This window comes from Phyllostomus discolor, chromosome 9, assembly GCF_004126475.2.
Source record: "Phyllostomus discolor isolate MPI-MPIP mPhyDis1 chromosome 9, mPhyDis1.pri.v3, whole genome shotgun sequence".
Taxonomy (NCBI): Eukaryota; Metazoa; Chordata; class Mammalia; order Chiroptera; family Phyllostomidae; genus Phyllostomus; species Phyllostomus discolor.
Window position 1 is genome coordinate 27,705,359 of NC_040911.2, and position 15,470 is coordinate 27,720,828.

At 36.5% G+C, this 15,470-nt stretch overlaps 1 protein-coding gene and 1 pseudogene across 1 annotated transcript in view; one reads left to right on the top strand and one right to left on the bottom strand.

Annotated features, from left to right (window-relative positions):
• The window catches only part of RPRD1A (regulation of nuclear pre-mRNA domain containing 1A), a 60,652-nt gene that overhangs the window by 16,955 nt on the left and 28,227 nt on the right, over nucleotides 1-15,470 (top strand). Inside the window, 4 exon segments of the mRNA XM_028525012.2 lie at nucleotides 11,671-11,776; nucleotides 11,778-11,800; nucleotides 14,300-14,406; nucleotides 14,852-14,949. Of these exon segments, the coding sequence (XP_028380813.1) occupies nucleotides 11,671-11,776; nucleotides 11,778-11,800; nucleotides 14,300-14,406; nucleotides 14,852-14,949 (334 nt within the window).
• On the bottom strand, nucleotides 1,399-4,344 carry LOC114506506 (annotated as a pseudogene).

Sequence of the window (15,470 nt, forward strand, 5' to 3'; positions counted from 1 at the left end):
TTTTTAGATTGTTCATTTTTTTTTTTTGGTATTTTTTGTTTGTTTAATACATCTGAAAGAATGCATATACAAAGAATTGAGACATGAGAAAGCATTGGTTCAACACTAATGAATCTACAAGAATTAGGATTTGGGGAAGATGGAAAAGATTACCTAACATTTTTAAAATTGGAAACTGCAACCAAAAGCTGATAAAATCCCTATTAACACTTATGAAGAGTCTTCATAAGACTCTCTCCATGATTTTTACTAAACTAGAGAGCCTCAACTGGCTGCTCTAGGGTTCCTCATGCAAAACAGAAATAAGGGGAGTCCCCTGACTGGTCCCCATGTTGTTAAATGTTCTCCCTACCCCCACCCCACCCCTAGCTTCTTAATGAAGCAGGTCTCCATCCTCATAACTTGAAAGAGGATGTGAATCATTCCACAGACAACTGTCTTATGCACCACCCCCTCATATAACCAGGTCTTCAGCTGTGTTCTAGAACACTGTATCATACACTATTAAGCTGCAATATATGCTAAGCATGTAAGACAATGACTGACAAGGAAAAAAAGTTTTGTTGTTTTTTAAATTATGTACTCGACTCATTTGGTATTATTTCAACAAAAGCGCAATACTTTTCTTATCAATGAAAGAAGTTAGAAACTAACTTCAAAAAAATCAGCACCAACACAAAAAAAATTAGCAAATGGCTACAAATTTCCTTGAAAGGTCAGTCACATATATAGTGCATCCTAGAAAAGAGGAGGGGCAAGACAGGTTCCACCCACTTTCATCAAATACTGAACCTACTCAAGGGTGGAGAGGAAAAGGCAACTTTCAAAAAGGAGTATGTTATTAAATGAGGCATTTACTATACTCCTTCTAAGAGCACCAGGTGGGGAACATATTTCTAAACTAGATCCAGGAAGTGGAATGTGGAATCACTCCATCCTCCTCCCCTAAAGGGCTGTCCAATGGTTAATGAATTTTTTAAAAAATGACTAAATAAAAACAAACCCCACACACACTCCCCCCCACAAAAAAAAAAAGAAGAAAAAAAGAAAAAAAATAATAAACTAGATGTCCCAGATCACTCTCCAGAGTGAACCCGGGAGCAGCTCCACAACCCGAATTAGTCTGTTACAGAGTCATCACAGCATGCCTTGCTTTTAAACAAACTAACAAAAAAAATTTTTTTTCAAAACAACGAACAAAAAACTAGTACTGATCACTTTTTCTGACAATACACAATTACTCAAAATTAACTAGCACTGAGAGGGGGAAAGGGACCATACCTATGGGCCTTGTTTCATACGAGTGCATATGGGTAGGTGCAGGGCATTTGTCATTATTGCAAAAACGAATTTTAATTTTTAATCTTTAGTTTGATTTAAACATTGCTTTTAGTATGATGCCAACACCAGCTGTGCAGAAAGGACTCTGGAGAGATGTCATAGCAGCACACACCTGTGGCTCTTCTTCGGTTCTGGAGGCTCCAGGGCAGCCAATATTGCTTTGTCAAATACATTCTTAGGCCTTTCTGTGTGAGTGCAGAACACTCCACATACTTGACAGCCTTCAGGTCAACGGGCCAGCTTTTCAGCAGTCTCTGGAGTGATAGGCTTCTGTTTGTTCTTTGGCAAGTTTCTCAATAGTTGAGGGGTCATCTCTTAGATCAATTTGGGTCCCAACAAGCAAGAAAGGAGTCTTTGGACAGTGGTGAGTTATCTCAGGCACCCACTTTTCTTTCACATTTTCAAATGAGGATGGAGAGACCACTGAAAAACAGACTAGAAATACATCTGTTTGTGGATAACTCAGCGGTCGTAATCTGTCATAATCCTCTTGCCTGCAGTATCAAAAAGTCCAAGAGTATATGGCTCTCCACCAATCATAACTGTGACTGCATAGTTGTCAAAAACAGTTGGTACATACTCAGATGGAAATTTGTTGTTGTGTAGGATATCAGGAGACATGTTTTACCAATGGCACCATCACCCACAACAATGCACTTAATTGTCTGCTTGCTGAACAGTTTTTCTATCCACTTTAAATATTTCAAATCCGATGATGACCTCAGCTTCTCCACCGGGGCGTTGGCAGCACTGCCAGATTGTTCATTTTTTATTTAAGAGTGCAACTGATTCTTGAACGTTGATTTTGTATCTTGCAACTTTGCTGAATATGTTTTATTAGTTCTGGAAGTTTTTATTTTGGAATCTAGAGGGTTTTCTAAAAGTAGATTATGTCATCTGTGAATAGAGATCATTTTACCTCTTTATTTTATTTTATTTTTTGATCTAGTTACTATGGCTAGAACTTCCAATAACTGGTTGAATAAAAGTGGTGAAATGGACATCTTCTCTTGTTCCTGAATATTAGGGGGCAAGCTTTCAATCTTGCTTTTTAATATGGTGTTAGATGTGAGTGCATATCTTTTTAATAATCTGTGTAAGAAAATAGGAAAGACACATATGTGTAAAGTACTGTGTACCGACATTCTGTAGGAAATACGCCTTTGTGATTGTTAGAGTTTTGAGTGAAACATGCTGCTTTTTTTATGGAGCATCATTTTTATTTGGGGGGAAAAAGATTGACAGCCCTGGCCCAGTGGTTACTTGGTTGGAACATTGTGCTTTACACCTAAAGGTTGTAGGTTTGGTTCTGGTCAGGGCACATACCTAGGTTGTGGGTTTGATCCTCAGTCAGGACATGTACAGGAGACAGCCAGTTGATATCAATGTTTTCATATCGATGTTTTTTCTCTCCTTCCCTTCCTCTCTTTCTTCAAAATCAATAAAACATATGTCCTCAAGTGAGGATTAAAAAAAAAAGAGGAACTGTGGTTATTCAGACATGGGTATTTGGCAGGTGTTTTCTCAAGAAACTGACAGTATTTGTTACCTGTTATGAAATTCAAGGTTTCAAGCAAAAGTTCAAATTTGGAAAATCTGTATCTGTCACCATGAGCATGAAACTTTCCAATGCTTTTTAACTCTTTGCTAGTGAAATCGATAGTGATATTTACAAATGTGATTTTTTGATACTGCCTAATATAATGTTTCAACAATTGGAATGTCTCTGTAACTCAGGGAACCAATGTTTTTCAAAAGACCAATGTATGATGTTACAAATTATGCATGAGTGAAGATTCATTCAAAGAGCATGCTAGGCTAAAGGATTTTAATGACAAGTTTTTTTTTTTTTTTTAAGTTTGTTGATATGTTTTCAGATTTCACATTGTAATTTAGAATCTTAAAAACCACAATGTGTTGGGTTTAGTGTAGTTTCAGAAAAGGACATCCACAATTAATCTGTGGAGGCTATTAAATACTTTTCTCTTGACCAGCTGTACATCCTGGTGAGGCTTACTTGTTTTATTTTTCCCATTACATCCATCAAAACAATATATCATGGTCAAATTTTAGAAATTTATTTGTTTAACAAATGTTATTTATGTTAACATGTTTTTCTGTTTTTGCTTTTGAATGAACTAATATATATTTTAAAATTTCTAGTAAGTTAAGTATGGTAGGTATAGCCTGTGTGAACAAAGCTCTTTGGAGTTCTCAATAATTGTAAGAGTATGAAGGGGTAATGAGACCAGAAAATTTGAGAATTGCTGTCAGATTAAGAGAGACCATGAATGCTTTACATTAATTTTGTTCATATAATCTTAACCTTGCCTAATTTATTATAGTAATTGTTTTAGATTTTAAAACTTTAGCTTTCAGATCTTTTAGTTAAAGCAGTGAAATGACTATTAATAATCTGTAAAAATACATAATGTCTGGAGTTTTTTCCAACCACCCTCTCCTGGGAGGATGTGTTTACATAGTGATTCTTTAGCCCTAAAACTAGAGGTTTTAATGTGAACTTTTTTAAAAAAATACTGTTTGCTTTTAAATAATTGTAGGTTCACATTAAGTTGTAAGAAACAATAGAGAGCATGTGTACCCTTTGCCAACTTCTTCCAGTGGAAACATCATGCAAAGCTAATTTTCTTTTCTTTTTTTTTTTTAAGCTACACCATTATTTTAAAATTTTTTGTATACTTTTTTTAAAGGTTTTATTCATTTATTTTTAGAGCGGGAAGGGAGGGGGGAGAGAGAGAGAAACATCAATGTGCGGTTGCTGGGGGTCATGGCTTGCAACCCAGGCATGTACCCTGATTGGGAATTGAACCTGTGACACTTTGGTTCTCAGCCTGTGCTCAATCCCCTGAGCTACTCCAGCCAGGGCGCTAATTTTCTGTTATAATTTTTAAAACTAAATATTGCAAAAGCAACCACACAGCTGCGATATTGACATGATTATGCAAGATACAGAACATTTTCATCATCACAGGGAGCCCTCATGTTGCGTTTTCATAGCCACATCACTTCATTCCTGGAATACCTCTTATCCTTGGTTGGTCAAATCTCTTTTCTTTTCTTTCTTTTCTTTTTCTTTTTCTTTTCTTTTCTTTTCTTTTCTTTTCTTTCTTTTCTTTTTCTTTCCTTTTCTTTCTTTTTCTTTTCTTTTCTTTTTTTCTTTTCTCTTTTCTCTCTTCTCTTCTTTCTTTTCTTTTCTTTTCTTTTCTTTTCTTTTCTTTTCTTTTCTTTCTTTTCTTGTGTTTTGTTGTGTTGTGTGGTGTCTGTTAAGATTTGTTTATTTCTAGAGAGGGGGAAGGTAGGGAAAAGAGAGGAGAGAAGAAACATTAAAACATTGATCGGTTGCCTCCTGCACACAGCGCCCACAACCCAGGCATGTTCCCTGAACCTGCAACCCCTTGGTTGGCAGGCCACCACTCAATCTACTGAGCCACACCAGCCAGGGCTGGGTGTCTAATTAAACTTTACTGCAACAGTCACTTCACAATCTATGTAATCACTTCACCATTATGCTGCACACCTTGAATTTATACAGCGATGCTTGCCAATTATATCTCGATTAAAACCAGTGGGGGGAGCAGATTTTTTCAAATTTGATTTTTCCTTTTCCTTTTTTTCCAATTTTATTGATTTCTGCTTTATTTGTTATTTCTTCCTTGTGTTTGCTTGGGTTTTGCCCTTATTCCAGGTCCTTTGGGTGGGGGCTCAGATTATTGATTTGAGACTTGTTTTATCTCTTGTTTTCTCAGCACTGTTTCAGCTTTATTTATCCCACACATTTTGATATGTTGTGTTTTCAACATATTTGTATATGCTGAAGTGTATTTATGAAGGCTGCCTTAAAATCGCGGTCAGATTATTCTACCGTCTCTGCTGTCTTCATGTCGGCATCTGTTCGTTGTTTTTTAAAATTCAATTTGAGGTCCTCCTGTTTCTTGGTATAATGAGTGATTTTTAATTGACCTATAGTTTTGGGGTTTTTTGGTATTGTTATGAGACACTGCATCTTATTTAATCTTGTTTAGCTCTATTCTGTAACACTACCCCATCAAGGGACGGAGATGCTTGTTATATTGATGTGTGCGAGTGGGAGCTGCCATTCCTCAGTAGACCTCCTTTGGTGCCACAGCATGGGGGGAAGGAATGGAGAGCCCCAGAAGTAATGGAGAATGGACATTCCCAGAAGGAATGGAGAGGGCCATGGCGAGGGTCCTAGCTCACCACTGGGCCCTCTACCCCACTGGGAAATGCCTCCTGCTGTTGGGTGGGGGTGGAAGCCCACGCTCCCAGCTTTGCCTTCTCTGACACCATTCGGAGAGGTGTTGGGGCCCACATTATAACCTTGCTTTCCATTTAGCCTTTGCTGGTGTGATGTGAGTATCTGGCTGGAGTTGATTGGTTATTGTCTAAGTTTTCCGTCTTGCTAGGCTGCCGTTTTCTTGGTCTTTTTGCTAGAGGGAGAAGGCTTCTGTTAGAGGTTTTTATGTCTACACCTATTACGATTTCTGGTTGCTGGCTTCTTCAACTCCAATCTGAGATAATGGGGCAAAAATAAAACCCAGGGACTTAATTTGTGTTATTCCTTGGGTCCCCAAGGCCCCTATCCAGTGTACCTTTCTTTTTTTTTGTCTGTAATTTTATTTATAATGCCCATAATTTGTAATTGTACTTTGTAGAAATACTAGGGAAAAGTACATCTGCTTTATATCCCTGGAAGCAGAAGTCCCTACAATAAGTCTTTAGTATTGGCATTGGGACAATCATTTGGAACTTGGAGACCAGTGTTTTCCAATAGTATTTACCGGTCCAGTATAGTATTTAATACTATAGGATACTTTCTGGTTCTCATGTTGTATTACTATTTTACAAGCTTACTTTAACTAAATGTGCTAAACAATAACTTACTTTCTGTTGGTTTTAAAATATGCATTCATTGTAAAATTTAAAACCACAACAATAGTATATAACATTGCTTAAGTAAAAAGTTGATTGCAAAGGGATCATTTATCCATCCGTAAATTCAGGGCAGTTTATAAGGAATTTGGTTTTGTTTTTATTTTTTAACAAAACTTTAAGGCTAATTCTAAAGATCACTGGGAAAGGTAAATGTGGAGAAGAGCCAAGGCTATTTTTGTCTGTGAATTTTGACAGTTTTGAAGGGAAAACAGTAATGGAGGTAGTGTGCCATTTTAGGTTATCACACACACTGCAAAGACTTTAAAATCAGAACAGTCTGGTGTTGATCCAGGAATAGTAGGAATACATGAGAAAGGATTTATGAGGAGACCCATTTTATATGGGCATGTGGTAAACCAGGTACTTTAAATTCATGAGAGAAGAGATGAAATATTAATAAATGCATTTTAGATTCCTACCTAATACCAAATATAAAGTTAATCCAATTAAAGATATAACTGAAAAAATCAACTTTGGAATCATAAAATGTTTTATAAATATAGTTTATACATTTATAAATATTTCTAGTCTTGGATTATGAAAGTAGTTTCTAGAGATACAGACCAGGCAGGAATCATGTAGAAAATAGTAGATTTGGCTACAAAATCCTGAATGTAGAAAATATCAAATATCTATGTAAGCAGTAGATTCAGAGAAAATATATACAATGTATAAGAAAAAATGAATATTCATAACATATAAAATAGTCCTATGAATAAGAAAAAACAAACAGCCTTCTAGAGAAATAGGCAACATGATATAAACAGGCAATTCATGTAAGATTGAATATAAATCACTAAGAAATCAGCTTCATAGTTAGGGATTTTCAATAAAACAGATCATTTACTTAGAAGAGATTGGCAGGAAGTTTAAATGTTAATAGTATTGTGTTGACGATGATGTAGGGAAATGAGCATTTCATGTTGCAGTTCAAACTGCCTTTTGGCAGGCAACTTGACAGTGTTCATTTATATTTAAATTGCATACTTTTTAACCTATCTCAGAATCTATTCTGTAGTAATACTTGCTCAGGTTTAAAAGTGTAAAAAGTGTTGAAGATTTGGAACAGTTTATATATTATGTGACTAAGTAACTGTTAAAAGGAATGAGACTTAAAAAAAGTTAGGTAACAAATCCGCTTATGAATACAAAAGTGTCTGGGATATGGGAAGTATAAAGAAACCTGTGAGACACTATGGGGAGCGTGATCTCATTTGTGGAAAAAAAAATCCTATATGTGTATCTGTGTAGTTATAAATAAGTATGTAATAGTTGCAAAGGTACATAAAATGATCTAAAAGGATGTACTCACTAAAATAACTCATTTATAATGAGGTGTGGAGATGAAAGATTTTGCTGTTTATTTACGCTAAATTTTTATTTGTTTTTAAATTAACTCTTTATTTTAGACTTAAAATTATACACAGAAGTAAAGACAAGATACTGAACTTTCATGAACCCATCACCCAGGTATAGAGTTATTAACATCATATCTTTCCGGTTTCACCTAAATCTTCCCCATTCTGACACCTTTTTTTCCCAGATTATTTAAAGCAAATACTGGACTTCAATTCTAATAACCACATATATCAATACATATTTATAATAGATAAGTCCTGTGTTAAAAATTTAATGTACACAATCTATCAAACCTAACAGTTGCCTTTGATTCCTGATTATTTTAAATCAAGTTCACATTCAGTATGCTGGATTCCCTCAAAGGTGTCTCATTATAGATAGTATTCAAAGTACAGTCCAGCTAGGTCCACTCATGATATCTGCTGACAGTTCTCTTAAAATCATGCGCACCCCCCCCATTTTTTTCATGCAGTTTATTTGTTGAGGAGATTGTGTCACATGAACTATAGAATTTTTTCTCCTTATGCATTTGGCTGATTCCATCCTTATAGTGTCATTCCCTTTGGAAGGGTTGTGCACTTAAGAGACGCATCATGTGCACTTGCTTTATGTTTAAGGGTAAGATTGATCAGTGGGTTCATTATGAATCTATTGTAAAGTTCCCCATCACCTTTCACCTGTGATTTTAGCAGCCACTGATGATGGTTGATTGACTATTTATTTATCAGGGGGTCACCAAATTATGAATTTCTAATTCTTTCTGTTTCATTATCCAGAATTCTTCTATAGCAGAGGTTCTCAAGAGTGTGGGACCCCAGGCTACAGCATTAGTAATACCTGATAATTTGTTTGGAAATGCAAATTTGTGGGTTACATCCTAGATCTACACCAGAAGTTAAATATATAGGAACCAGTAATCTATGTTTTATTTTTATAAATTAATTTTTTTTATTGATTTTAGAGAGAGGGTAAGGGAAGGAGAAAGAGGAAGAGAAAATCAGCTGGTTGCCTCTTACAAGTGCCCTGAGTGGGGGACCAATCCCACAACCCAGGCATGTGCCCTGATTGGGAATTGAACCAGCGGGCCTTCGAGTTTGCAGAGTAGTACACAACCAACTGAGCCACGCTGGCCAGAGCACTAATCCATGTTTTAACAAGTTCTCCAAGTGATTCTGAGGCACACTGAAGTTTGAGGCTTTGTTGTGTAAGAACTAACTTTCTTCAACCATTGGTAACTCTGAAATAAGTTCATACAGGCAAAGGAGAATAAATGCTTACTTTCCCCCCTTTGTCAACTGGATTATTGCTTTAGCAACCTTTTAAAGTATTCTTAAAATTTTTTTTTTCTAAAGTACTAATTTATTTATTTTCAAAGAGAGGGGAAGGGAGGGAGATGAAACATAGTTGAGCAAGAGAAATAATTGGTTGCCTTTCACAAGCCCCAAACTGGGGACCATGGTGTACCAGCAACCCAGGTATGTGCCCTGACCAGGAGTCCCAACAGGCAGTGTTTCAGTTCACAGGCCATTGCTCGATGCACTGAGCCATACCAGCCAGGGCCTAAAGTATTTTTTTAAAAGATTTTATTTATTTTTAGAGAGAGGGGAAGTGGGGTAAAGAGGGAGAGAAATATTGATATGTAAGGAGAAACATTGATTGGCTACTTCACATGGCCCCCAACCAGGGATCTGGCCCAACCCAGGCATGTGCCCCAACAGGGAATTGAACTGATGACCTTTTCCCCTTGCAGATTGGTGCTCAATCCACTGAACCACACCAGCCAGGGCTTTATGAATTTGTGGATTTTTGTATGTTTGCATTTCAGACCATTGGAGTCATTATTTTTAATGCTCTTTGTCCAGTGCCAGCCTCTTGGAGAGTTGCTTGTGTCCTTTGGATACAATGCCAGTAGTGTTTTGTTTTTTGTTTCACAGGTCAGCACTCAATCCACTGAGCCACAGCAGCCAGGGCTTGTTTTTTAAAGGTTTCACTTACTTATTTTTAGAGAGAGGGGAAGGGAGGGAGAAAGAAAGGGAGAGAAACATTGATGTGAGAGAGAAACATTGATTGGTTGCCTCTTATACATGCCCCATCTGGGCACTGGGCCTACAACCCAGGCATATGTCCTGACCAGGAATCAAACTTGTGACTTTTCACTTTGGCCGGGACAATGCCCAACCAACTGAGCGATAGATAGATTATAATAGATTTTTAAAGTGAGGAAAGGAGAGAGAGAAACATCAATTTCTTGTTCTACTTACTTATACATTCATTGGTTGGTTTCTTACGTGTGCCCTGACCCAGAGTTTGAACCCACACCCTGGGCATACTAGGACGACGTTCTAACCAACTGAGCTACTTCACCAGGGCTGTATGGTTGTTTTAAAGATTAAGTGAGGCACATAGACTTTTAGAACAGGCCATATTCGTAAAAAATTAGTCAACATTATTTTTAAATATTCTTAAAAGCACAGAATGTTTTTGTCTTGATCCTGCTCTAGAAGCATGATATGAATAAACAGTGTGATGTATTTGTACAGAACTCACAGTTGACATTGCCTTCTGTAGTTCTGGTTTAGGATGAAGTTTGCAAGATTTAAAAATTCATTTGTGTGTATATATCAAATCAACATTTCTAAATTATTTCAGGAACTTGAATTGCCTTGGCCTTTCAGGATGGGAAGATGTCCATTTGTCTGGGCCTAGGTAGAGCCTGCCTTCCCTCCCTCCCTCCCTTCCTTCCACTAGGTGGAGTCTTCCCTCTCCCCTCCACCCTCTCCCCACCCCCACCCCAGCTGTGTTTGGACTAAACTCTTTGTCCAGTCTGGGACAGATAAAGTTCTTTTAAGAATTACCTGTTGATAATGCACTTTCTGTGGCAAAGAATATCACTAAATTAAAGTAGATTATGTATTACAACAACCTGTCCATTGACACATTGGTCTGTAACAACATGAACATGTGTTGTGGTCTGTAGTGATCGAGTTTACCAGGGAAATAAATGAGGTTGTCCACCAATTAGAAATAAATCTTTAATAGATTTTTGTTTCAAGATAATGGCTTTCCTTCTGATTTCCTTCTGTAAGACCTACAGTAATACTCATTGTGGTGTGTGTGGTGTGTGTGTGTGTTCAGTTTTTTTTGTTGCTTCTCTCCATGTTTCAGGCTTTCCCCTGAAAAGAGGGTTCTTATATTTATAGATGACACAGTAAAATTTTGGTTACTTACTATATTTATAAGTTTTTCCATCTACTGTGGTTTAAATTTCAGTCTCTGTGGGAAAATGGGGGATTAAGTTAGATTGTAGTATCTGCATTATATCAAAATGAGTAGGTGTATGGTCTGTACAGTTTAAGAATAAGTAATGAACTTGCCACTTCCTGATTATGAATAAATAAACCTAGATTATGAACTGATCGTGAATTAGTGAAATTAGATGCCATTTGTGTAATCCTGATTGTTTCCTATTGTTTATCTAGTATCCCTGACTGTTTTATGAAGCCTTGTAATTGATCTTTTATTTGAATTGCTTGTGAGTTACTTTTAAAAGGCTAGATACCATATAATGCTTACAAGTTTTAATGAAATTTTGTATAGGATAGAGTCACAGAGATGTGTTTTTGTATAGACATGAGGATCTCAGTGTATAGAAGTATTAGTTTTGGGAATAGCAATAAGGCGAGCAATCATGGAAAAGTAGTTTGGTTGTCTTGTAAAATTGCAAGGAAACAGAAAGATATCTTATTGAGTACCTCTGCTGCCTCTTCCCTTTTTTTCCTCACACGATTGACCTCCAGAAATCACAGAAATTACCCTGGTGAGTTGAAGAATAAATAGTGACTTGGTATTGGTTGTAGAATGAGAAGCTAGGGTTGAACATGATAATAATGGTTAATAGGTTTGTTGTTCTCAAACTGCTTAAAGGAGGTGTTGAGAGAGTTTGTCCAAGTTAAGTGAGGATATTTAAGTAGATTTTTAAATTTTTTTATTTTTCAGCCAAACCAACAGGAAGCTTACTTTTCTCTACCTAGCCAATGATGTCATTCAGAACAGCAAAAGGAAGGGGCCGGAGTTTACAAAAGATTTTGCACCAGTTATAGTGGGAGGCTTTTAAACATGTTTCAAGGTATGTTCACTGTTTTGGGTACTAGGTAATCTGTTTTAAATGCGTAATATTCCCTTTTGCATAAACTGCCTTATGCTGTTAAAATCCAGGGAATGTTTTTCTTTGAAGTTTTCATTTAAAAAGACTTACCTATAAATGGCATTTGTAAATGTGTTACATATTTTCTGTGAAGGAAGTCTTTTTTGAACTACTGCTAAGGTGGGCATTTGGAATACTTGAATTACAGCTTTCTTTAAACAGACAAAAAGCAACTGCTATCGTGGAATGAACTTTGTTAAAAAAAAAAAAAAGAGTGAACGTGTTGAATTGAAAATTTGTGTGCTTATAAAGCTATCAGTCTTCCAGCTAATATTTCTGGAGAAACTTAGTATGTTTTCTCCTCATATTGCTTGTGATTCTAAAGGTTTCTTGTATGTGAGTATATGTCTTAACATTGCTAAATGATTTAGAAATATAGAATATTTAAAATCATTAACCTGTTGAAAAATTTTGCTACAGAAAGATTCTGAGAGTAGGAATCTACTTTGGCTTATGCTCTTTTTAAATTCTTATTTTTAAACATATGCAAATATTTGGTAGATTGCTGGGTAAACATTATTGGGATAGGCTATTAAATCAATTTAAATTATAGAATTTAGTGGTGAATGATTTGTGTTTGAATGATTTAGGTAAACGTATACTCACCATATGTCCTACAGTTTTAGTCAGTTAAATTGGATGCATTTTTAAAAAAATTACAGAGTGAAATACTGCTGTATGTTGCTTTCTTAAATAAGTATTATTTATCTGTCAGAAAGATATCTTCTTTCACCATCATTTTGTATGTTGGTATTTAAGTCTTAAGAGTTCAGTCCTAGACCCTCTTCTGGGGTCATATTCTTTTCTCACTTACCCTCTGGATGATTTCATACACTGCATCTACTTAGTTATTCTCCACACCCTAATTCACAATCTTATGCTTCAGTGCAGATATTTTTTCTTTCAGACTTGTATGTCCAATTGCCTACTGAATTTCTAGTTGCATGCCTCCAAACAGCTCAAACTCACTGTGTCTGACACTGAATTCATTATGCCCTTGCTCCCTGTCAGACTGCCCTCTCCCCTAGGTTTCACTCTCGGTAAATGGTAACTCCATTTTTCATATACCCATATGAGAAATTAGGTGTCATCTTTAACTCTCTATGATACTGTGATTTATAACATATCATTCTCTCCTTTCTCCCCCATCCCATACACTACATATAGTTCCCCTCAGTTCTTAAGATTGCTTTCCATTTCAATTAACCATATTGTCATTTCTGTCTAATTGCAGTAGCCTCCAATATTGTTGAATCCACTTAGGAAATTGTAGCCAGAATTGCAGAGCTGATCATAACACTCCCTTGTCTGGGACTGATTCTCATTTGTCCAAGATATCAAGTCAAATGTCGTGAGCCTTGTCTACCTCTTCAGACTGCTCTCTCACATTTCTTCTACGCACATAATGTATAGTTTGCAGTTTAAGCTAACCAAACCTCTTTTCTTTCTTTCTATGTTGTAGCTCCTTAGAATTTAATAAAATATTTATTAACTGCTTATCTGTCACTGTTTAGGAGGGAAGGGTTCTAAGTAGAGAGAATACTTGGCAGACACAGTAACAGAGCTGTGTTCTGGCCATGTTTGAGGATCAGCAGCAAGGTTTGTGTGGGAGAAGATATTTAGGGAATGTGGAGTGAGAGGTAGCCAGAAAGCAGAACATGTCCATCCTGTGGTCCCAGAATAAGGATTTTGGCATTATTCTTGGTATGGTTGGCCCCTCTTAGAAGATTCAGAGCAGTGTGATCTGATTTACATTGATAGAGAATAGTAAGAGAGTAGAGTCTGGGAGACCAATGAGAAGACTTAAAAAATCCAGGCCATAGATAATTGTGGCTCAGTCTACAGTGGTAGTAATGAAGGCAATAGGGAGTAGCTATGAGTCGTCTATTTCCTACTTCCCCATGTATCCAGTCTTTAGGTTTTAGATTAAATATCACTTCCTAATATACCCTTCCTGATCTTTCTAGAACTGATCCAGGTCTTTCTGTTATACCTTGTTCTCTTTTGCAGCACTTACAAAAATAGCTGCTAGAAAGCCCTATTTGTCTCTCCTGAGTCAAAGATAGTGCCTTGATCAATGAATATTCCTTGAGTAAATTTTGGAATCCCCTGTTAGAAATCTTTCTTAGCCTCATGTTCAGCACCCATTAGGTTAGGGGCATCTTCTTATAAATTCCTAGCAGCCAGTACTAACACATTTGTATTTTTTGTGATTTTTTGTTTAACAATACGTCTGTGAGCCTTTAAGGGAACTGAGAAGTATGTCTGCCTTCATCATTGCACCCCTGGGTTGCTGGTTAAATGGTGGTGCTCAGTAAACATTTGGACAGGTTTTTCAGGGAATGTCTGGTTTTATTTAAAATCACCATTATATTTACAATAGTACAATGCATTTTTATCACTAATATTTTTTTTCTTTAGTGAAACTGATGAAAGTTGTAAGAAGCACCTTGGAAGAGTGTTATCTATTTGGGAAGAAAGGTCTGTTTATGAAAATGATGTATTAGAACAACTTAAGCAAGCTTTGTGTAAGTATATAATCTTTTATTATGATCTCTTCATTAAAATGTACTCTTTCACCCTGGCTGTTGTGTCTCAGTGGATTGAGAGCCAGCCTGCAAACCAAAGGGTTGCCACTTCAATTCCTAGTCAGAGTACATGCCTGGGTTGTGTGCCGGGTCCCTGGTGGTGGGCACACAAGAGGCAACCACAGATTGCTGTTTCTCTTCCTCTCTTTCACCCTCCCTTTCCCTCTCTAAAAATAAATAAATAAAATCTTTAAAAAAAAGAAAAAAGATCGTAGGCTTGATTCCCTCTAGGTTGTGGGTTCAGTCCCAGTTGGAGTGGGTACAGGAGGCAACCAGTTGATGTATCTCACCTTGCTGTTTCTCTCTCAAATCAATAAACACATCCTTAGGCTTGGATTTAAAAAATGCATTCTCTCATGAAAACTTAAATTTTCTTAAAATTCAGATGGCGATAAGAAGGCTAGGAAGCGAACTTACGAGCAGATAAAGGTGGATGAAAATGAAAACTGCTCCTCTCTGGGATCTCCAAGTGAGCCACCGCAGGTAGAGGTTTTTGCCTGTTAAGGGCGTTACATGAATCACTGTTACTTTGTGTAACCGCCAAGCTTTATTACTTTTAGTGTTTTACTGTTGTAAATTGATTTTTTTTTTGTACTTTGGGGGTACAAGAAAGAATCTACACGAAAACCTCATTTTCTGATTAACAGGTTGCTTATGTTTTAATATGTTATATATTGTATATTAGGGTAATCATTTTGTTTTGAAACAGGATTTCTGATTGGTTAGTATGATTAGGTCTGGTTAGATATCCACTATTTAAACAGTTTCTTAAATAATTAAAACACATGAGACTGTTGTAAGACTTAAGTACACTAAAAATTCCATTCCTAGAGATGACACTGCCCTTTGAAGTATTTTTGCTTTAAGACATGTAAAAACAAGTGTTAAAGTAACAAGTATGTATGTATACAGTTCTATGTGACTGTAATAGGACAGCGTAGTTCCATGGTAAGAGAGATGGATTAGAATTGTTAATATCCCATGTCCTTCCAGGTTGGTAGAGT